Source organism: Solanum dulcamara, chromosome 11 (genome assembly GCF_947179165.1).
Source record: "Solanum dulcamara chromosome 11, daSolDulc1.2, whole genome shotgun sequence".
Classification (NCBI taxonomy): domain Eukaryota; kingdom Viridiplantae; phylum Streptophyta; class Magnoliopsida; order Solanales; family Solanaceae; genus Solanum; species Solanum dulcamara.
The window spans coordinates 19855573-19878680 of NC_077247.1; the positions used below are offsets into that span (position 1 = coordinate 19855573).

Here is a 23108-nt window from a genome sequence, read left to right on the forward strand (position 1 = left end):
GCTTTCATAAAGAAATAAACTTCGGCCATAGTCATGGATCAATTTGCCTTTTTCAAAATAATACGAAGAGAATTAAAGCGTAACAAGGTAAAAGTGACATAAAGGGTGGGTATCTAGACTACCATCGGTTTTTCAAAAAATAATATAAAATTCGTCTTTATCTATCAAGATGAGTGAGGAACCAAGAGTGGATTGCAGGTCCAATTAGGCACTTGCTCTTTAGGCTTGGCATCTCGTATGCCTGACGTCTCGATTATCACAACATCACTGACTCCTTCTCCTAGACCAACTTATTGGTTGACTTTCGCACCGAAAATGACTGATGCATATGAGGAAAAGGCTTTTCAAGATTGTCAAGTTTGACTGGGACTATCGGCTTATCTGTATTCCAATCTTTCCCAATTTCAATCATGTTAATAGTCACCCCTCCATGATTAGACGGGGGGTTATTATTGACATTAGGACCGGCAGTTTGGAGAGTGACAACCTTTTGATCTATCAGGTCTTGAATTTTATGCTTCAAGTTGATGCAATCCTCGGTGATATGCCCAGCACCTCCTGAATGATAAGCATAATAAAGATCTGGTTTGTAAAGTTTGGAATTGACATTAATGTTCTCTGGGTCGATTGTTTGTATCATGCCAGCCGCTTTTAATCTCTCAAAAAGCTGTGTTCGGGTCTCAATCAAAAGACTAAAGACTCGAGAGGATTTATTCTCAAGGTTTGGGCGAGGAAAGTTATAATTATTTTGCGGAGGTAGAGGTACTTGACGGTAGTTCAGAGGATTTCGGCGAAAAGGTGCGGGAGTTTGAAAATTTGGGCGTTGTGCAGTTTGATAGTGCGGAGGTAGGTAATTAGGAGGCGAAGTTTGGTAACTCGGTTGGACGTAAAAAATTGGGTAGGGATTTTTTGGAGATGGGGGGTAGATTTTGAAGGGTGAGGTTTTTCTAGAGCTAAAATAGGGTGATCTTCGTATCCTTCTATCGGGCGCATCAGAAATAAAGGACACATCTTCTTTTTTCTTTTTGAACAAAACTGAGGAACTAGTTTGGATAGCCACACGGGTAATCCTTCCAGTCTTAAGACCATCTTCGATGGTCTCACCAATTTTGACTACCTCAGCAAATTTTGCTCCTACGAGCAACAACATCCTGTCATAGTACTCAGGCTCTTGATTGCGTACAAAGACTTCAATAATCTCTTTTTCAGTCATGGAAGGTCTCACTCTGGCAGCCTCTTTCCTCCAACGGTAGGCGTACTCTCGATAGCTTTCAGTAGACTTTTGTTTGATTTTCTCTAAAGAATAACGATTGGGAATGATCTCCACATTGTAAGCAAATATTTCGATGAAATCTTTAGCCAAAGCATTCCAATTTGGCCACTGTTTCATCTCTTGAGAAGTAAACCATTCCAAGGCCTCTCCGCTTAAGCTTCGGCTAAAGAGTCGCATTAATAATGCCTCATTCTTCCCAACTCCTACGAGTTGATCACAATATGCTCTCAAATGAGCCAAAGGATTCCCAATTCCATCAAAAGTATCAAATTTAGGTACTTTAAACCCTTCCGGAAGGTCCGGATCTGGATGGATACACAGATCTTCATAATTCAAACCAACAACATTCGGGGTGTAGTGAAACTCCTTCATAGCTTTTACAATTTCCTCTTTCATGCTCTGCTTAGTTATTTCCTCTTTAGTTCTCCACTTCCTTTCTTGTTCCTCATAGTGATCAAGTTCGGAACTGTTGATATAGGGCTCATTTGGGATTGGGATTTGGAAAGCTGTCTTTTGAGGAAAGGGAGGAATAATGGAAGGGTTTGGTGTATTTTGAGGGACTTGGTAATTTTGGGGGAATGTTTTACGGTTAGTATGCTGATTTTGATGATGGGGAAAGGTCTGTGGATTGTTAACATTTTGGTTTTGTGGGGGAGGACAGGCTTAAGGGTTGGTGTTTTGTGGGGGAGGAAAGCTTTGGGGATTGGTATTTTGAGGGTGAGGTGGTGCTTGGTAGGAAGCGGAAGCATGATGGGGGTTGGAAGCAGTGAGGTCAACAATGAAGGCATTTTGCGCGGGGTTTAAGGATGAGTTTTGAACGTGTTCCGTACTTGAACTTGGAGAAGGGAAGTGAATTGGAGGTCTTCCATCGCCTGGAACAGGCATGTTGGCGGTTATAGCTAGGTTTGATAATTCTCGATTCTTTTGTATCTCAACTCTCATCTCGATGATTTGTTGCACTAACTGTGCAATCAGCTCATTTTGTTCAGTGATGACAGGGTCTGTCACAATAATATCAGTCAACCAGTGTCCTCATTATGTCCAGTCATTTTTTCTTTTCCTATTATCAAATTTCGATCGAAAAATGAGTCTTTAGGCACTTTAGATATTGTGAAGTATGGATGCTTGGCCAGATTATCAACACAGATCAATTCTAAATACCTGCACAGAAAATAACTCAAAAGGCAAACATGTTAGTCTGCATTCATAAGAGATAATGCAAAATATCGTACCGAAAAAAGATAAACACATAAAAGTTGCTTTGTTTGAAGACAAGATAACCCACAAGTATTGAAAAATGACAAAATAGACAAGAATTTGCCTATTGATTTTAGGATTTAGTGTATCAAGAAATATGACTTGCGTTGAATCAAGATCTTCTTTCTTTTGTCGCGGTTGTATCTATACATCTACTGATGCGATATTGGTATTTCTTTGTAAAAAATGAAGGGAAAAAATAAGCTTTTAAAAGATAGTGGTCAAACCTTGAAAAACTGCCTACGTATCCCATGAAGGAGATGTCAGGCCCTATGTAGTTTGACTAGCTCCGACAAATCAACCATTTTTTAGAGGAGAGAGTAAGGTTTAGGACATGAAAGTGAAATTTGAATTTTGTGGTGAAACCAAAGACTCTAAGAGCATTTCATCGCACTTTGTGGTGAGTTGATATTTGTGCTTTGGGGGATTTTAGAAAAGAGTGGGTTAGAGTGCCTTCAAGTAAGCAACACATTCATTCAAGCATATAACAGATAAACAATTATTGCGTGTCCTAAACAAATATGTGACCCTTTTGTGCCAAGGGTAGGCCTATCGATTTGAAGGATGTATAGCACCATTTGAAATATTTCATTGCCCCAAAACTTATATTTATACAAATATTATGAATAAACTGAATGGGAGTACATAATGGGAAAAAGGGATACAAATAATCAGTCCCACACAGGGTTAAAATCCTAACTAAGCCTTCGTGAAAAAAAATTCGTTCTTGACTTCTTGACATCAACCTCTTTTGGATAGAATAACAATTTTGTGAAGATATTTTTAAGCTAATAAAATAAACTTCCAACCCCGCGGGACAATATTTGTCAAATAGCGCATACAACCTTTAAATTTAAACACATAGATATGATCGTTCATTTAAGCCGAGGGCCGTTTTGGACTCAAGGTGGTCTTTCTAATGGGCCCAATACGCCTTGGGTATTGGGTCATCTTAGGCAAATGTACTAAATCAGGATTTTAGTTTTTCTCTACGCTAGGTTGACTAGGAGTGACTTTTGCAAGACTGGTAACCCAAGCGAACAACTTTAGGCTGGAACTTACGACAACCATTGGACGCATAGTGTATCAATAAATCGTCGATCATTCCGTAAAGGATTAAGTATAAAAAAGCCCAATTGCGATTCCACAAAATTGTTCTTTAATATACTATATATTCAATAGAAAGATGCCATGAAATGCAAATGACAGTTTAATAAATAATTAAACACGTAATTATGCAATTAAGGAAAACAAGAATTACTAAGTATTACAAATTCAAATAGTTAGTCAAATAAACAATCAAATCTAATGGTTAGAACCTAATTAAGTCCCCAACGGAGTCGCCATTTCTGTTATGTCGAAAAATGGACGAAGTTTAAAATTAATTTCATCTTTATAAGAAAAAATCAATTTTAGTAAAAGAAGAGTCGCCACTTAATTTTTTAAAGAAATTAAGAAAATTTAATTTAAAAGACCCTAACAGATTTAAGTCTTAAAAATTTAGAGAAAAGGGTACGACGTTCATATTATTATTTTAAGAAGGTTTTAACACTTAAAATAGCCGCTAACATGCGGTTGTCCGACGATTTGAAAATTATTTAACTAACTTTGGGAAAATGTGTTTTTTAACAATAATCAAAGTATTAAAACATTTAGAAAAATTTATAAGAGAAATAAACTTGTTATAAAATGATTTAATGAAGAAGGAATAATTTAGATAAATCATTTAAATGATACATAATCGATCATAAATATTATACCCAAGATAATGTTAGCTATTTAAATCATATAAGCAAGTTTGATATGTAGTAGTAATAATAGTAGTATTAGTAGTACTAGTAGTAATAATAATGATAACGAAAAAAATAATAATAATGATAAAAAAATAAAAAAATAAAAATAATAATAATAATAATAATAAACAAATAATAATAATGACGAAAATGATAGTAATAATAATAACAGTGAGTAAGAATGCAAATGCTACCACCACCACCACCACCACCACCACCACCACGACTACGACTACTACTACGACTATTACTACGACTACTACTACTACGACTACTACTACTACTACTACTACTACTAATAATAATAATAATAATAAAAAATGGTAAAAAACATAATGATAATAATAATACCAGCAATAATAACGATAATAATAATAATAGACAATAAAATGCTGAAAATATAAGTAAGCGGAATTGAGTCCGAATGAGATCATCTTGTTTTGTTTGCTATTCAAGAAGTCTAGGATATCGGCTCCGTGTGGGGAAAATGATGATTTTATCGAGTCTTAAAGACTCGAATTTCGTAGAGTCCCAAATCACTCCATTTTCGCTCCCAAAGTGTTCATGCAAATAAGAAGAGAATAACGAAATTAGGGAGATAACATTTTTAGGACAACATTTTTATCATAATGACAACAGAAAATAAAAGAAAAACGGAGTAAATATTACCTGTTGCTGGACAGTGAACGGGGTGTTTTGGTCACGAATCTATCCTCATTTTTTTCCCCAAGTAAAATCAAGTTCAAATGGAGAGAAAAATTCCAAAAAAAAAAATTCTTTTGCAAGAAAAGTATTCAAAATCAAAGGGTAAAGGTCTATTTTTGAGTATTCTGTCCACGTTTTTCTCTCCTCTGTCCGCTGCCTCTTTTTTAGAGTGAGTAACCGGATATATATAGAGAAATAAAAGGGAATGGCGGATGATTAAAATATTGCGGAGTGGGCAGAAAATATAAAATAATGCGGAGTGAAAAAATTAATAAAATAATGTGGAGGCAGAAATATATATTATACTTTTTTTAAAAAAAATCAGATGAATATATATATATATATATATATATATATATATATATATATATATATATATATATATATATATATATATATATGTTTAAAAGGGGACAAAGGGTGATGGGCGGGTATATTTTTTATTTATTATTATTCAATTATTATTTATTTATTTTAAAAAAAAATTAGATTAATGATTTTTATTTGTATTTCTTATATATTTATTTATTTATGATTATTTCTATATATTTTTGAAAAGGGGATAATATATATTATTTGCACAATGTAGTATTAATGGAAGAATTGAAATGTTGTTAATATAAAATTAATTATGTGTTATTTAGGGGAAGAAATGAAAACGTAAAATTAATTAGTGAATTTGGTTATCAAATAAGGTGAATTAATATCAATTAATTAACGAGCTTCTTAATTTTTAACAAAAACAAAATAATTAACCTCATTGTAACGAAATATTTAATAATAATAAATAAATAATCTTTTTTATAAGTCAATTTTAAATATTACTAAAAGATAATAACTATATAACAAAAAATGCATATGTTATGAAGATGACAAAATTATTTAAAGTACACTTGAAAATATGCATGATTTTATAAAAGCCAATCATTTTAATTTGTTTAAAATTGAAGAAGGCTAGAATTAAAATAATTAACTTGAAATGTTAGTCTATTAATTAAGTCAAGCTAATTAACAAAATATTTAGTTTAAAAATAAAAACTCTTTTTGAGATAATTTTCGAATATATAATAAAAAATATTAATGTTCAAGAATTATTTAATATATATTTGCCAAAATTATTTTAAAATAATAATAATATATACATATTTCGTTATTTTATATATATATATATATTTAATATTTTTTTTAATTTTTTTTTATATTATTACGTTGTGGAGGGTCAAAATTGGGTGTCAACAACTACTATCAATCACCACAACCTACTATCCACAACCACCATCCCCAATCCAACCACAACTATCACCAATTAATCACCACCACCTATCATCCACAACCACCGTCCTCAACCCAACAACAACTGCTGTCGATCACAAAAATCAACTGTTATCACCATTAGCCAGCAATAACAATCATCACTATCAACCATTATTACATTCACTAATTACTATCGATAATTATCACCATTAGTCATTATTATATATCGCTAACTCCCATCATCAGTCACAACTGTCATTAATTATCATTATCATTCCACTATTAATTATCAATTGCTATAAACAATAATCACATTAATTACTAGTACCAACCACTATAACCATAATACTACCCATAACCACTATCATCAGTGAACATCATCCCAAATTGTCACATGCAATCACCATCATTAGTCATTATCATCATTAATTTCCGTATAAAAATTTTAAAATATTTTATTGACATAATATTAGTCAATTCAGTATTTTATTGGAATTTTATATTTATTATTTTTAAATAAAGACATTTTTTATGCATTCAGATGTTTAGAAAACAAACAATCTTAATTATTGAATATTAAGATCTTAACGTAACATCTTAATATTCAGATGTGTATTTAGATTCATACATCTAAATCTTAACACACATCTTAATATTTAGATGTGCATTCAGATTTAGACGTCTTAATTTTAATGCACATCTTAATATTCAGATGTCCATTTAGATTCAGACATTTTAATCTTAATGAAAACAAATGAGGCCTTAGTAATTAATTATTATACGACATAATTAATAGATAGTGTAATTAATATCATAATAGCATAATACATAAATATGTCCTTTAACTTGGTCTCATTTTACATTTATGCTCTCCAATTTTGGGTGTGCACAAGTAGACACTTAAACTTGTATAAAATTGAACAAGTAAACACACACGTCCTACATGGCACAATACACGTAGGATGCCATGTAGGACACAAAATTGCTATATAGGATGTCATGTAGGATGAATGTGTCTATTTGTTCAAATTTTGGATAATTAAAATGCATTAGTAAAGTTAGAGGTCATAATTGCTAGTTAAAGTCACATTAAAGATCATACATATGTATTATGTCTATCCTAATAATTACACCAAATTCAATTACTCTACCTTCACACCGATCTTTTCTCACCGTGGTCTTCCTCATTTCATAAAAAATGATTTCAAGATAAAAAAATAAATCCGTAAAAATGGTTTATTCTTCTATACAATAATTATAGCCTCCATTGATATCACCATTATTTGCTCTTTGGCTTTCCATCATTTTCTCTTTTTCAACATATAACAAAATTGTGAGTAGGTAGTTGTGCACGTGGTTGGTTATAGTGTAAACTTGCCTTTTCTACTTGTGTGGGACGACATCAATTCTTTCCTCTAACCCGCCACTGATCGTCTTCCTCCACAGGCTATCTCTTCGCGATCGGTAGACTTCAGTCTTACGACTAACAAAAAAGAAAGAAAAAAAAATCTTTTTTGTTTCTTATCTATTTGTAGCATGTTTGTGCCTTAGCGAATTGCTTTATAGTTGAATTCTATTTTGTTTTTTGTTTTTAACTATCCATCGTAGCTCACTTGGAACTATTGACATGCTTTTTAAAAATTTTGTCGATTTTTGGCATTCTACCTGCATGTTTAATTTGTGCGATGTGGTTAGATGATATGCTCTTTCCTTCGCTACTTGAGTTCTATTGTTTGCAATATATGATCCAGGCAATTAATTACAATTTCAACATTAGTAACTTGATAAAATGGTGACTAACATGTTATTATTATATGAATTAAACTAGGTACACTAATCATGTACAAAATATTTAAACTACTAGTGTAATTTTATTTGGAAATACAGGGATAGAAATGGGGGAAGAGGAACAAGGACATGCCGGGGGAATGAGGAGAAGAGGATGTTCCATTTCAAAGGATGATTTCCTGCCAGAGGAATCATTCAAGAGTTGGGGAAATTATGTAAATGCATTGAGTAATACACCAGGTCGACTTTTGGATCGAGTCGTAACACGTTCAGATGAACAGGATGAGTTGGATGTCAAGGCAAGAAGTGTTAACCAAATGAAAAGGAGCCTGAATTGGTGGGATCTCATGTGGTTTGGGTTAGGTGCACTTGTTGGTGCTGGAATATTTGTTCTTACTGGTCTTGAAGCTCGAACTGATGCTGGTCCAGCAGTTGTCCTATCTTATGTTGTTTCTGGGATCTCAGCTATGCTAGCCGTATTTTGCTACACTGAATTTGCTGTGGAGATTCCAGTGGCAGGTATGCAAACTCACTTGCATATATCTAATATTATGGCATTGTATTTCTTGGTGATATTCTACTTTCCTCATTTGTATAACCTAATTCTACTAGAGTGTTTGGTACAAAGGAAAATATTTTTCAAATCAACTTATTTTCCTTAAATTTAAGAAAAATGACTTACCCCCCAAAAATAAGGAAAACATTTTTAAAAACCTCTCTCAACCTCACACCTCAAACGAGTAATGTTCGGGTCAGGTCTTGGGTTGAGTGCTGGGGTCGAGTGTTAGGTTTGAATCCTAGTTCACGTGTCGGATCTCGAGATAGGAGTAGGAGACGGATATAGGATCGGGTGTCAGGTTTGGGTTCTGAGTAAGGTGTCATGGTCGGATCTCGAATCGATCGTCGGAGTTGAGTCCAGTTCGGGTGTTGGGGCAGGGTGTTGGTATTGGGGTCGAGTGTCAGTGTTGGTGTCGGGATGAGGTTCAAGATCGAGATTCAGGGTCGGATCCTGAATCAGTCATTGAGGTCGGGTCCCGGTTCGAGTGTGGATGTTAGAATTGTGTCCCAGGTCGGGTGTCGGTGTGGGGATCGAGTGTTGGATCCCAGATGGGGTGTCAGGATTGGGTCTTATGGTCGGGTCCTGGATCGATCATCGTTTTGGGTTCTGATTCGAGTGTTGGGGCCGGGTGTCGATATCAAAGGTCGAGTGTTAGGGTCAAGGTTGGGCTTCAGTGTCAAGGTAGGGTGTTAGGATCAAGTATTAGATCTAGGGTTAGGTCCTAGTTTGAGTATCGATGTCAGGGTCGTGTATCAAGTTTGGGGTTAGGTTTTGGATCGGATCTCGAAGTCGGTTCCTAGATCAAACGTCGGGGTCGGATGTCATTGTCAAGGTTGGGTTCGGGTTCCAAATTGGGTTTAGGGTCTAGTGTTGGGGTCAAATTCCAAATCAGTCGTCATGGTCGTGGTCTCGATTCTCGATCAGGGACCTGACATCTAAATCAGGACCTAACCCTAAACTCGATATTCCAACTAGGACCCAACCTCAAATCCTAACTCGGGACCCGACACCCAAATCGAGACTTGACCCCAACATCGACACCCGAACCTAGACTTGACCCCAACGACCAACCGAGATCCGACCCCTATACTTGACCTGAGACTCGATCCTGACACCTGATCTAAGACCTGACATCGACACCTGAATTAAGACCTGACCTTATCAACGGATTTAGGAACCGACCCATACCCGACTAGGGACTCGACCTTGACACCTGATTTGGGACTCGACTCCGACTCCCGATCCAAGATCCAACTCCAATACTTGACCCTGATACTCGATTTGAGACCCAACCTCAACACTTGATTCGAGATATGACATTTGAACTGGGACCCGATTGTTCATCGACATTGGTATCTAGGTCAAATTATTTTCCTAATAGTATTGTTTACTCTAAAGCCAAATTAAAAGATACTTTTTTAGAAAATATTCTTCATTCACCAACCAACACAAGAAAATATTTTCCGAAAAATGTTTTCATTCATCTACCAAACATGAGAAAATAAGTAAGAAATTAGGATAGCAGGGAAAGTTGAGGACGAACTTCAGGCTTTCTATGAGTGGAAATCCAATTAGCGCCTTTCTGCAAGTTCCAATTTAGAAGGCTGAAATTGACCATTAGAAAACAAAATGCCCTTGTCTCCTTCGCCGTAGACTGAAAATGATGGAAATCCTATCGAGAAAGAAGAGACATAAGCATCGCCTCTCGATCCATTTCTACATTTCTATCAAATAATAACTTATTTAAAGAAGTTCAAAAAAGTAGAAGAGGTTCAATTCCTCTTTGATGTGGTTCGATTCGATTGTTTTTCAAGAATGTTGAGCCGGGTATGTAAGCCATGTACTTGTTTTCCATGATAACATTTCTAGGAAAACATTTTCTATGAAAACACTTTCTTTCATGCCAAATACAACTTCATTAGACTTTCTCTATATCTTTTGACACTCATCTTACTTTCTAGTCTAGAAGATTGATGTTTTATAAAAGAATCTCAAAACCAAAAATAAAAAAAAATTAATTGTAAGTTATTAACTTATCATAAGTTAAGTGGACTAATTAAAGGGAACAAACTTCATTTTCGTCAAGTATATTATCATGAATTAAATAATTGTCTTCATGTTTATAACATTCATTTCCCAATAAGTCTGTATATCTCTCTCCAAACATACACTTTCCATGAGCATTTCCAACGACACTTTGAAATGCAGTAACCCCAGTTCAGTTATCCCACATGTTTATATTAGTGTACTGTACCACACTCACTTTCTGTTACTTGTAATTTTTGTCTCAAACAAGTCAAGAATTTGAGAGCTGTCTAAGACGATCATTTCAGTTGTATACTAGTCTAGGACCCCACTATGTGATACTACATTGCATGTATTGTTGTTTGTGTATTAGTATTATAGATGCGAGCCATGATATGGGCATGGGGGCCGGGAGTGTTTCTGTAGAACTCTGATCTGACATAATGTGCAATTGTGACGAAGGTACCTTGAGATTGAGAGAGTGGAAAAGAAAAGAAAAGAAATTGAGGAAACATGAACATTCTTTTTTATTTATTAGAAAACACTATTTTTTTCTTTTCTTATCATTTTCTTGCTTTGTTCACCATGATTTCTTCACCTTATGTCATAAACGTGTAATTTTCTTCTCTTCTTGTGCTCAAATGCTTGCGTTTTATCAATTTTGTAAAATATTCTCAGCTAAAAAGTTTAAAATATTTTGTAGGTGGTTCATTTGCTTACTTGAGGGTAGAGCTGGGTGACTTTGTAGCATTTATAGCAGCTGGTAACATTCTTCTTGAATATGTGATTGGCTCAGCCGCAATGGCTCGTTCTTGGACTTCCTATTTTGCTACTCTTTGTGGCCACCAACCTGATGATTTTCGTATCATTGTCAATAGTCTAGCAGAAGGCTACAATCACATTGATCCAATAGCCGTTGGTATTTGCCTTATAGTTTCCATCATTGCTTGTAATAGCACCAAAGCTTCTTCTAGGATCAACTATATTGCATCAGTTATTCATGTTCTAATCCTCCTTTTCATCATCATTGCTGGCTTAATCCATGCCGATAAAAAGAACTTCACCCCTTTTATGCCATTTGGTCCTCGTGGTGTATTTAAAGCATCAGCTGTGTTATTCTTTGCTTATACTGGTTTTGATGCTGTTTCAACTATGGCTGAGGAAACCAAGAATCCAGGTAGGGACATTCCTATTGGCCTAGTAGGTTCTGTTTTATTAACTACGGTATTATATTGTGCACTGGCTTCTGTTCTTTGTCTTATGCAATCGTATAAGAATATCGATATTAATGCCCCGTTCTCAGTTGCATTTGAGGCTGTTGGTTTAGGTTGGGGAAAGTATGTGGTTGCTGCAGGGGCTCTAAAAGGGATGACCTCTGTTTTGTTGGTAAATTGTGTTGGACAAGCTCGTTATTTGACACATATCTCTAGAACTCATATGATGCCCCCTTGGTTTTCGTATGTTAATGCTAAATCTGGAACACCAGTCAATGCCACTATATTCATGATGACATCTAGTGCAATTCTTGCATTATTTACAAGTCTTGATATTCTTTCAAGTCTTTTGTCCATCTCTACACTCTTTATCTTTATTCTCGTGGCCCTTGCTCTTCTTGTTCGACGTTACTATGTGAGTAATGTTACCACTCCACAGAATCGAAACAAGCTTCTTTTGTTACTAGCACTCATTGTGGCATCATCAATTGGCATTGCTATTAATTGGGGTGTTACAGATGATTGGAAAGGATATTGTATCACATTGCCAATATGGTTTTTAGCAACTGCTGGGATAACAATTTTGGTGCCAAAAGCAAGGAGCCCAAAAGTTTGGGGGGTACCTATGGTACCATGGATACCATCTGCATCCATTGCCATAAATTTTTTCCTTCTAGCTTCCATGGATAAGGATTCTTTTATAAGGTTTGCTATTTGGACTGTCCTCATTTTGATATACTATGTGTTCTTGGGCTTGCATGCCTCTTATGACACTGCCAAGGAGATTCAGAAGAATACTGAATGGGACAAGGTTGAAGGAGTAAATACAAATTATGAATTTGATGGTGGTGCCAATAGTAAAAATGAGCCACTAGCTTCAAATAAATAAATAATTTCATAATTTTTGTTGTTTAATTACTAGCCTACATGTTTGAATTTGAAATAGGTCTGAAATGTTTTCTATAGCTTATCACTCAAAAGTTGAATTTTGTACATATTTTACTATAATGAGATCAATTTAGAGGAACTAAACATCTCATAATAGAGGGACATGTAACATTTCAATCTAGATATATGAACAACTCAAATGACGTCTTATAAGAAATTACCAAGTGACATAGACACACGACTAGAAATTGGGCAGCAAGAGATCAAATAAGGCACATAACATGTGAAGACTCTAGTCAGTGTAATCTAAGTTCTTATTTACCCATATGAGAGAAACATGCGACCTGGGACCGTGCCTTAGAGGCGAAAGATCAGGTTTTAGGCTTACATACCTCAGTTTCTAATTTCTAAAAGTTATGAGGAGTCAACCCTTCCTTCTTAATGTTAATCTACATTAATGATGAATAATTAAGCCAATACTAGAGCTAATCACAATATGGGCCCACAAAATAGTAGCTAAAATGCTAAATACATGACAGGCAACAAGTTGTCCAACTCTCAAAACACTGTGAATCTCCACACCCTCCTCCTCCACCCCTACAACATCACATGACCTTCCATAAGGTCGCCAATATATATAAAACAATCCCAAAAACTCTTACATACAATAAGAAAATCTTAAACGCACGGCTTTTGATCACTGTTCAGTGTTCTTATCAAAAACATATCCAAAATTTCTTATCCAAGCTCATGGCTAAGGAGGGATGAAATGCAGCAGAACCTTTGTCCCGATCCAAAAGTTGGGAGCATGACGACACACATCTCAAATCTCATCTCGATGTGTAAGCCGAAAAGTAAAACCATACGAGACTCCCAAAAGGGAAGTCAGGCCACAATAAATACAATAAAAGGCAACAACAACGAAATTATTCCCCAAAACCCGGTGTCATAAGTGTAAAAAGCATCTAGAACAGTAATCGAATCAGATATACATCATAATTCTTCAAATAAAGTAAAGACTGTAAATAGAAGCTAGAAATAATGGTGGTCCGAATCCAAAGACCTCACCTCTAATCTGAATGATAAAATATTTGCGAGAGAAGAAGATCAACTGCCATGCGGGATACCCTGACTATGATCTGCATCAAAAAGACACAAAATTAGGGGTGAGTACAATCCACATGTACTCAGTAGGTTTAACCGACCGAGTATAAGGAATTAATCAAAAGCTATGAAATAAACTAAGAAATGCTTCCACCTGCACGCAGAAAAGTTCCACTCCGGCTACGCTGCTGCCAATTTATATAGAATGGCGCAAATAAAGTAACCACATAAAGACAGTTCAATAGCACAATTAATTGATAGAACAAATATCACTGCTATTAATGCAATGCAATGCATTATGATGATGTAATGATATGATGGTATGGTGGAATCAAGGCTATTGCAGAACCTGTCGTATACACCTACCGAGCTGTGCTACTCATGAGGATCTCGCAAATTATATATCTCATCACAATCTCAATGTATCAACTACCTCGCCACCCAATTCATGGCCAAGGTCTCATGATACTAATATCTCATCCGCTTGCCACCTACTCCGGTCAAGGATAATGAAAGGTGTTACATTTTCTTTCTCAAAAAGGATTTCCACAATTCTCAACTTCTCAATGATCAATGATAATGAATGATGATGAATGCATTTACAACATATAAGTCATGAAAGTAATATTCACTTAACATGTAGTATAAGGTTCAAAGTTCTCAAGACTTAACCTAAGCATGATTTTCACCCTCAATAGATAGTAATGAGAAGGAAATACATCAAATTAAATGTTTACCCTTTTCTCAACAATATCTCAATACTCAGGCATGCTCAAAACCTCCAACTCAATCCCATTACAAGTCAAATAACCTATTCACAGTTCTTCTCAGTTAAGTTATAGATTACAGAGTCTCAATCAAAGACAAAATATCACATAAATCCCCCACACGGGCTGCACAACACATATAAGCCCCACGCAGGCATCACAAAATCAATTATCAATCCCAAACTACACTACGACCCCATCCTAAATTCCAAAACATAGAATTTGACTAATTACCCAATTCATCCCTAAGAAAGATAGCCAAATCTACCTCGATAGCCGAAACCACACTCGAACACCTCTACCGGATGATCAACTCTCGAATACAATGCCTGGAATAAAAACTCACTATCAAGAATAAAGCATACGCGGCATAAGGAGTCCAATGACACCCATATTGATAGGTTTCGAAACTAGGGGTAAAATAGTTCAAAAATTAATTATTTCCAAAAAGGGTCAAATCATGAAATTTCTTGTAAAATCACATTCTACTAGTAATAATAAACTAATGGTTGAAAACCCCATAAAAATAGAGTATAAATCGAGTTAGAAATTACCATTTACCTTAAATTTGGGTTAGAAAAGAAAAGAAGAAATTTGAAGTTTGAAACTAAAGATTAAGAGTTGAAATCACCAAATAATTAACGAGGATGGAAGATTTTAGGTCAAAAATCACTTACCCAACACTTTTCCTCGAAAGTCTCTTCTCAAATTGCCTCCCCAAGCTCTAAGAACTCAAAATGGTGAAAAATAGAGTTTTTCCTGATATTTCACTATTCAGGTGAAATTTGCTCTCTGGGAACGCGGGGAAGGAAAATGCTACACTCTGCGAACGCAGAGAAGGAAAATGCTGCACTCTGCGAATACAGAACCACTCTGCGAATGCATAGAAGGAAAATGCTTCACTTCGCGAACTCAGACACACTCCGCAAATGTGGAGAAGAGTGGATCAGTGACAGATTTCAATAACTTCCCCACACTTCAAATTTCACGAATGGATCCTCGGGATTCGTTTTGAATCCCGTACTCACAAATCATATATGCACTCCTACTAAATTCGATTTTTCGGACTCAATGGAACTATCAAAATTTGAATTCGAGGTTTTCTTAACCCAAAATTTGATAAGTCGCAACTAAACTAGTATTGACACTTGAAATACCCAAAATACCCTCAGAACCTCTAAAAATTACAACAAAGTCATTTCTAGCATTAGAATCACCCCCCGATACTATTGGAATCATCAGAATCTTTGAAATTGATTTGTTGACCAAACTCAAACTTAACTCATTTAAAACTAACTTTCCAACTTGGGACCTCAAATTCACATACCAACTCCAATTATGATTTTGATGACTCTCCTAGAACAATTTCCACGTTTTGGAGCTGATGGAACTGAAGAAATCTCATTCCGAGACTCGTAGCTTTGATTGGTCCCAAAAACCACTTTTTACCTCTTAACTTTATAAATCTCAAGAATTTTCTCAATTCACTAACTATTAAGACTTTAACACATTACACCATACAAATTGAATAATTAAATATTCTGGACAATAATAATAGGGGTAAAATGGTAATTTCACATAAATTTCCGAAAATGACCCTTAAGGTCATTACAACATCCACTATTAAAAAGGATGTTCGTCCTCGAACATTATATAAAGGAAAGTACCTGAAGTCTCAAGAAGCTGAGGGTACCGGGCCCGCATATCAGACTCTAACTCCCAAGTCGCCTCCTCAACAGACCGATGCCGCCACTGCACCTTGACCGAAGTGATCTCCTTGGTGTTGAGCCTATGAATCTGTATGTCTAGGATCGCTACCAGCTCCTCCTCATAAGTCAAATCCGAACCCAACTCAACCACATCATAGGAAATCACATAGAACTCATTCGGTATATATTTGCGATGCATAGAGACATGAAACACCAAATGGACAACTACTAGTCTAGGGGGTAAGGTCAACTCATAAGCCACCCCGCTTACTATTCTCTGAATCTCGAATGGGCCAACAAACCTTGGGCTAAACTTGAACTTCTTTCCAAACCTCATCACACCCTTCATGGGCGATATTTTAAGCCACACACAATCACCCACCATGAACTCTAAGGGACGAACCCTCTTATTAGAATAGCTTTTTTGACGATTCTATGCTGCCAATAGTCGACCCTAAATCAAATATACCCGCTTTATAGCATCTCTTAGTAAGTCAGTATCCACTACATCAACCACAACTACATCAAACCACCCAGTGGGTTTCGATACCTACGATCATATAATGCCTCAAATGGTGCCATCTGAATGCTGGAGTGATAACTGTTATTATAGGCAAACTTCGCTAAGGCTAAGTGTTGATCCCATCGGGCACCAAAATCAATCACACAGGCCCTAAGCATATCCTCCAATAATTGAATAGTCTACTCGAACTGACCATCAGTCTGGGGATGAAATGCTGAGCTCATCTCTAGTTGTGTACCCAAACCACACTGTAATTCCTCTTAAAAGTGAGAGGTGAATACTGAACCCCGATCCGACAAAATAGAGATAGGAACCCCATGTAACCTAACAATCTCACAAAGATAGATCTTAGCTAATTGCTCCACCGTGTAGCTAATCTTCACCGGAAGGAAATAGGTTGATTTAGTCAATCGATCCAATATCACCCAAACAGAGTCATACTTACCCCATGCCATAGGTAATCTAGACACAAAGTACATAGTAATACGCTCCCACTTCCACTCAGGAATGGGCATCCTTTGCATAGGGCCACCCAGTTTCTGATGCTCATACTTCACTCGTGGCAATTTAGACACCTAGCCACAAAATCAACAATGTCCCTCTTTATTCCACACCACCAATAGTGTTGTTTCAAGTCACAAAACATCTTTTCCACTCTTGGGTAAATTGAATACCCAATCACCAACCTTAGGCACACAAATGCGACCATTAATCCTCAAACCTCCCTCTGGATCAAGAGAAGCTGATTTTTGTTCACCAATCAACACTTTATCTCGAATGGCCCTCAACTTATCACCCTAAAACTGGTGTGCATGGATTTGGTCTATCAAGGTAGGCCTAGACAATGACTAAACCTACAAAGACAAAGGCCTCTCATCCTCCTTAAGGAATTCCAAACTACCCATACTAGGTGCTTTGCGACTCAAGGCATCCGCTACCACATTAGCTTTGCCCGAATGATAAAGAATGATGATGTCATAGTCTTTCAATAAATCCAACCACCTACGTTGCCTCATGTTCATATTCGGCTTAGAAATGATATACTCAAGGCTATGGTGGTCAGTAAAGACCTCACAATGCACCCCATAGAGGTAGTTCCTCCATAATTTTAGAATAAACACAACCGCCGCCAATTCTAGGTCATGGGTAGGATAGTTCTTCTCATGTACCTTCAATTATCGAGAAGCATAAACTATAACTCTACCCTTTCTCATCAATACACCACCCAAGACTACTCCCGATGCATTACAAAACATAATAAAGGTCATACCCTCCTCGGGTAAGGCTAGAATAGGTGTTGATGTCAATAGCTCCTTGAGCTTTTGAAAGCTCGCTTTGCACTCCTCAGTCCACTGAAATGCCACGGTCTTTTGAGTTAGCCTAGTCAATGGGGTTTCAATAAATAAGAAGCCCTGAACAAATAGATGATAATAGCCTGCCAACCCAATAAAACTTTTAATCTCGATAGCCAAAGTAGGCCTAACCCAATTATGAACTGCTGCAATCTTGGCTGGATTGGCCATAATACCATCCTTGGTCACCACATGAGCCAAGAATGCCACGGACTCGAACCAAAACTCATATTTGGAGAACTTCGCATACAACTTCTCCTCTCTCTACCTCTGAAGGAATGTCCTCAAGTGCCTAACATGATCTACCTCATTCTAGGAATAAACCAATATTTCATCAATAAACACGATCATAAATGAGTCTAAATAAGGTAGGAGTACCTGGTTCATCAACTCCATAAAAGCAGCTGGGACATTAGTCAACTCAAAAGATATAACTACAAAATCATAATACCCATAACGAGTCCTGAATGCAGTCTTTGGGATATTAGATTCCCAAACTCTGAAATAATGGTAACCCGACCTCAAATCAATTTTAGAGAACACTGATGAAACTTGAAGCTGGTCAAATAAATCTTCAATGCGAGAAAGTGGATATTTGTTCTTGATAGTGACTTTGTTCAACTGTTAATAGTCAATACACATCCTCATAGTACCATTCTTCTTCTTTAAAAATAAGATGGATGCACCCCACAGCGATACACTAGGCCGAATAAACCCCTTCTTCAAAAAAATTTCTAATTGCTCTTTCAACTCATTCAACTCCGCCGGAGCCATCCAGCAAGGATAAATAGAGATAGGCTTGGTGCTCGGCTCCAAATCAATCACAAAATCGATATACCGATCAAGAGGAACACCCAACAAGTCTATGGGAAACACATCCATAAACTCTCTCACCTCCCTTGTATTCTCTAAAGGAGGTGACTCTATAGTGAGATCACGTACATGACCCAAATAAGATAAACAACCCTTATCCATCTGAAGACGAGCACGAATATAAGATATCACCCCTTTCGAATACGAATTTGGATTACCTTTCCATACCAAGCTAGGCAAATTGAGATAAGATAAGGTCACGGTCTTTGCATAACAATCTAATATAGCATGATAAGGATATAACCATACTATACTTAATATCACATCAAAATCAAGCATGTATAATAAAATAAAGTCTACACGGGTCTCTCTATCCGAAAATATCACCAAGCACCCCCGATATACTCGATCTACCACTGAGGACTCACCTACCGGGGTAGAAATAGGAATAGGCACCATAAAAGGCTCATACATATAATCACTACCAATATCAAAATAGGTTGATTTATAAGAATAAGTAGACCGTGGATCAAATAATACTGAAGCAAAATATTGGCAAACTGGAACAATACTTGTAATAACCGCATTAGAGGCCTCAGCCTCAAATATGCCTAGTATAACATAGCATAGCCGACGATCGCCTCTAGCCTGTGACCCACTACGAGCGTCGCCTCTAGCTCCACCATTGGCACCCTTGGTGCCACCTCTAGTGCCCTGTGTAGTACCTCGCACAACTAGAGCAGGGTAGGATGAACAACCGGTGTCCCAGGCTTTCCAGTAGAAGGAGCATGTCTGGGGCAATCTTGGGCCTTATGCCCAAACTCATCACACAAAAAGAAACCTTGAGGTCCTGAACCTCGTAGAGGATAACCATAAGTGTCAATATGGACTCTAGAGCCCGAAGAACCACTATAACCAGCCTGACCCAATCTAGATCCACTTTTACCATTTGAGCCCTGAATAGCTGCCTAGACTGGTCTACCCTAATAGCCATGGTTACCTGAACCTGAATACTCCCTGCCTCTGAGGGAGTGACCACCAAACTGACCCTGTCGACAAAACCTCTTGACCTCACCCTGTCTAGCATGTCAAATGCTCTCTATCATCCTGGAGTGGTCAAGAACACTTTGGAAAGTACCACCAGATAGAACAAGAGAAGTTGTAGCCTCCTATAGATAACCCGTGAATCCCTTCACTAGCTAGTGGATCCGCTCAAACTCAGTAGGAATACTAGACATGGCATAACAAGACAACTCATGGAAGTGAGCCTCATACTCAGATACAGATGATGAGCCTTACCCCAATCTATCAAATTCATCTCTACACTGGTCACGGAGGCTATAAGGCATGAACCGCTTAAGAAACACCTCTGAAAACTACTCCCAACTCATCAATTAGTGAAATATTGGGAAAACCTCCATTTCTCACCATTTTGAGTTCATGGAGCTTGGGAAGGCAATTTAAGAAGAGACTTTTGAGGAAAAGTGTTGGGTAAGTGATTTTTGACCTAAAATCTTCCATCCTCGTTAATTATTTGGTGATTTCAACTCTTAATCTTTAGTTTTAAATCCCAAAATTTCTTCTACTGCATATATGATTTGTGAATACGGGATTTTGAACGAATTCTGAGGGTCTATTCCGTGAAATTTGAAGTGTAGGGAAGCTGTTAATATCTATCACTGATCCACTCTTCTCCGCATTTGTGGAGTACAACCTTTTCTTTCTCCACATTCGCGAAGTGGTTTCCTGTTCTCAGAGTGCAGAATTTTCCTTCTTTGCATTTGCTCTCTAACTCGAATTTAAGGAAAATGGTGATTTTTAACTCGATCTGTACTTTATTTTTATGGGGATTTCAACCATGAGTTCCTTATTACAAGTAGAATGTGATTTTATAAGAAAATTTTTAGATTCGACCCTTTCTGAAAATGATCAATTTTTGGAATATTTTACCCAATTTTGAAATCTATAAACATGGTGTCATTGGACTTCTTATGACACGTATATTTCATTCTTTATAGTGGGTTGTTATTTCGGGCATTGAATTCAAGATTTGATCATCCGGTAGAGGTGTTCGAGTGTGGTTTCGGCTATCAAAGTAGGTTTGGCTATCCTTCTTGGGGCTGAGTTGGGGTAATTAGTCAAATTCTATATTCTAGACTTTGGAATGGGTTCGTAGTTTAGTTTGGGACTGATAATTGATTTTGTGATGCCTGGTGGGGGCTTATATGTGTTGTGTAGCCCGTATGAAGGCCTTATATGATATTTTATCTGTGATTAAGACTCTTTAATTTGTGACTTAACTAAGAAGAACTGTGAAGAGGTTATTTGACTTGTAATTCCCGTCTGAGGGGTTGAGTTTGGGTGTTTTGAGCATGCATGATTATTGAGATATTGTTGAGAAAAAGGTAAACACTTAATTTGATATATTTCCTTCCCATTACTGTCTATTAAGGGTGATAATGATGCTTCAGTTAAGTTTTTTGAGAACTTTGAACCTTATACTACATGTTGAGTGAATATTACCTCTACGCCTTATATATTGTAAATGCATTATCCTCATTTATTATCATTGATCATTGGGAAGTTGAAAATTGTGGAAATCCTTTTTGAGAAATAAAATGTGACACCTTTCTTATATCCTTGACCATGAGTAGGTGGCAAGCAGATGAGATATTAGTATCATGAGTCCTTGGCCATGAGTTGGATAGCAAGGTAGTTGATACATTGAGATTGTGATGAGGTATATGGTCTCCGAGACTCCTATGAGTCCTGCTTGGTAGCACAGCTCAACAGGTGTATACAACAGGTTATGCGACAACCTTGATTCCACCGTACAATTATATTATTGCATCATCATAATGCATTGTATTACATTAATACCTGTGATATTTGTTCTACCTATTAATTATTCTATTGAAATGTATTTATGTGGTTACTTTATTCGCGTCGTTCTATATAAATTAGCTGCAGCATAGCCAGAGTGGAACTTTTCTGCACAGGTGGAAGAGTTCCTTAGTTTATTTACTAGCTTTTGATTAATTCCTTATACTCAGTCGGTTAAACCTACTAAGTACATATGGATTGTACTCACCCTACTTTTATGTCCTTTTGATGCAGATCATAGTTAGGGTATCCCACATGGCAGTTGATCTTCTTCTATCGCAGATATTTTATCATTCAGATTAGTGGTGAGGTCTTAAGATTTGGACCTCTATTAATTCTAGCTTCTATTTACAGTCTTTACTATTATTCGAAGACTTATGATGTATATCAGACTGATGCTCTTCACACTTATGACACCAGGTTTTTGGGAACAATTTTGTTGTTGTTGCCTTTATTGTATTTATTGTGGTCTGACTTTCCTTTTGGGAGTCTCGTATGATTTTACTTTTCAGCTTACATATCGGAATGGGGTTCGAGATATACGCCATCATGACCCTGACTTTTGGGTCATGACAAATTGATATCATAGAGTTAGGTTCACCGGTCTCATAAGTTATAGACCAGGGTGTCTAGTAAAGTCTTTTGGATCGGTACGTAGATGTCCGTACTTATCTTCGAGAGGCAACAAGATACTTGTTAGGATAAAATTTTTCTTTTGATTCCTTTCGTGTAAATTATTCATATCAAGTGTTGTCTACCTCTAATCTATTCCTTCTGTGCAGATGGTGAGGACTAGAGCCGGAGTCGCTGAGAGTGAGGCTGCACTTGCTGCCTGAGCCTTAGTTTGTGGGCAAGGCAGAGAACATGGTGGAGTTAGGGGATGAGGTCGAGCTAGGGGAGACGCACCTGCTAGTGGCCGAGCTAGAGAGCCATCGCTTGAGCCGGTGTATGACCATGAGGATGATTATAAGCACCAGGCTGAGGAGCGGAGACCAGCCCAACCTCCAATGGTTCCCGATAGTTCTCCGATGCTTCAGGAGTTATTCATCAGATTATTGGCTAGATTGGATGGTGCTCCAACTCCTGGTGTTCTTCCAGGTACTTCAGGCTCTCTTATCATTGTTGGTATTATGCCACCAGTTCAGGGGCCTAGTATTGGGTTCCACACTTCAAGATCTTCTTCTATGACTTCTATCATACC

At 36.9% G+C, this 23108-nt stretch overlaps 2 protein-coding genes across 2 annotated transcripts; one reads left to right on the plus strand and one right to left on the minus strand.

Annotated features, from left to right (window-relative positions):
* Nucleotides 1-280: 280 nt before the first annotated feature.
* On the minus strand, nucleotides 281-1669 carry LOC129872442 (uncharacterized). The gene has a single exon (XM_055947431.1). The coding sequence runs from the start codon at nucleotides 1667-1669 to the stop codon at nucleotides 281-283; it is 1389 nt and encodes a 462-aa protein (XP_055803406.1).
* A 5959-nt stretch (nucleotides 1670-7628) lies between these two features.
* Nucleotides 7629-12897, plus strand: LOC129873675 (cationic amino acid transporter 1-like). The gene is made up of 3 exons (XM_055948811.1): nucleotides 7629-7746; nucleotides 8170-8589; nucleotides 11358-12897. Exons 2-3 carry the CDS (start codon nucleotides 8178-8180, stop codon nucleotides 12755-12757), a joined length of 1812 nt encoding a protein of 603 aa, XP_055804786.1. The 5' UTR covers nucleotides 7629-7746; nucleotides 8170-8177; the 3' UTR covers nucleotides 12758-12897.
* The last annotated feature ends 10211 nt before the right edge of the window (nucleotides 12898-23108 follow it).

What these genes read in the sequence shown, in the direction of transcription:
- LOC129872442 (XM_055947431.1), bottom strand. Translation starts at nt 1,669, where the DNA reads ATGAAAGAGGAAATTGTAAAAGCTATGAAGGAGTTTCACTACACCCCG.
- LOC129873675 (XM_055948811.1), top strand. Translation starts at nt 8,178, where the DNA reads ATGGGGGAAGAGGAACAAGGACATGCCGGGGGAATGAGGAGAAGAGGA. An exon ending in TGTGGAGATTCCAGTGGCAG is followed by an intron (nt 8,590 to 11,357) that starts GTATGCAAACTC and finishes AATATTTTGTAG; the next exon opens with GTGGTTCATTTGCTTACTTG.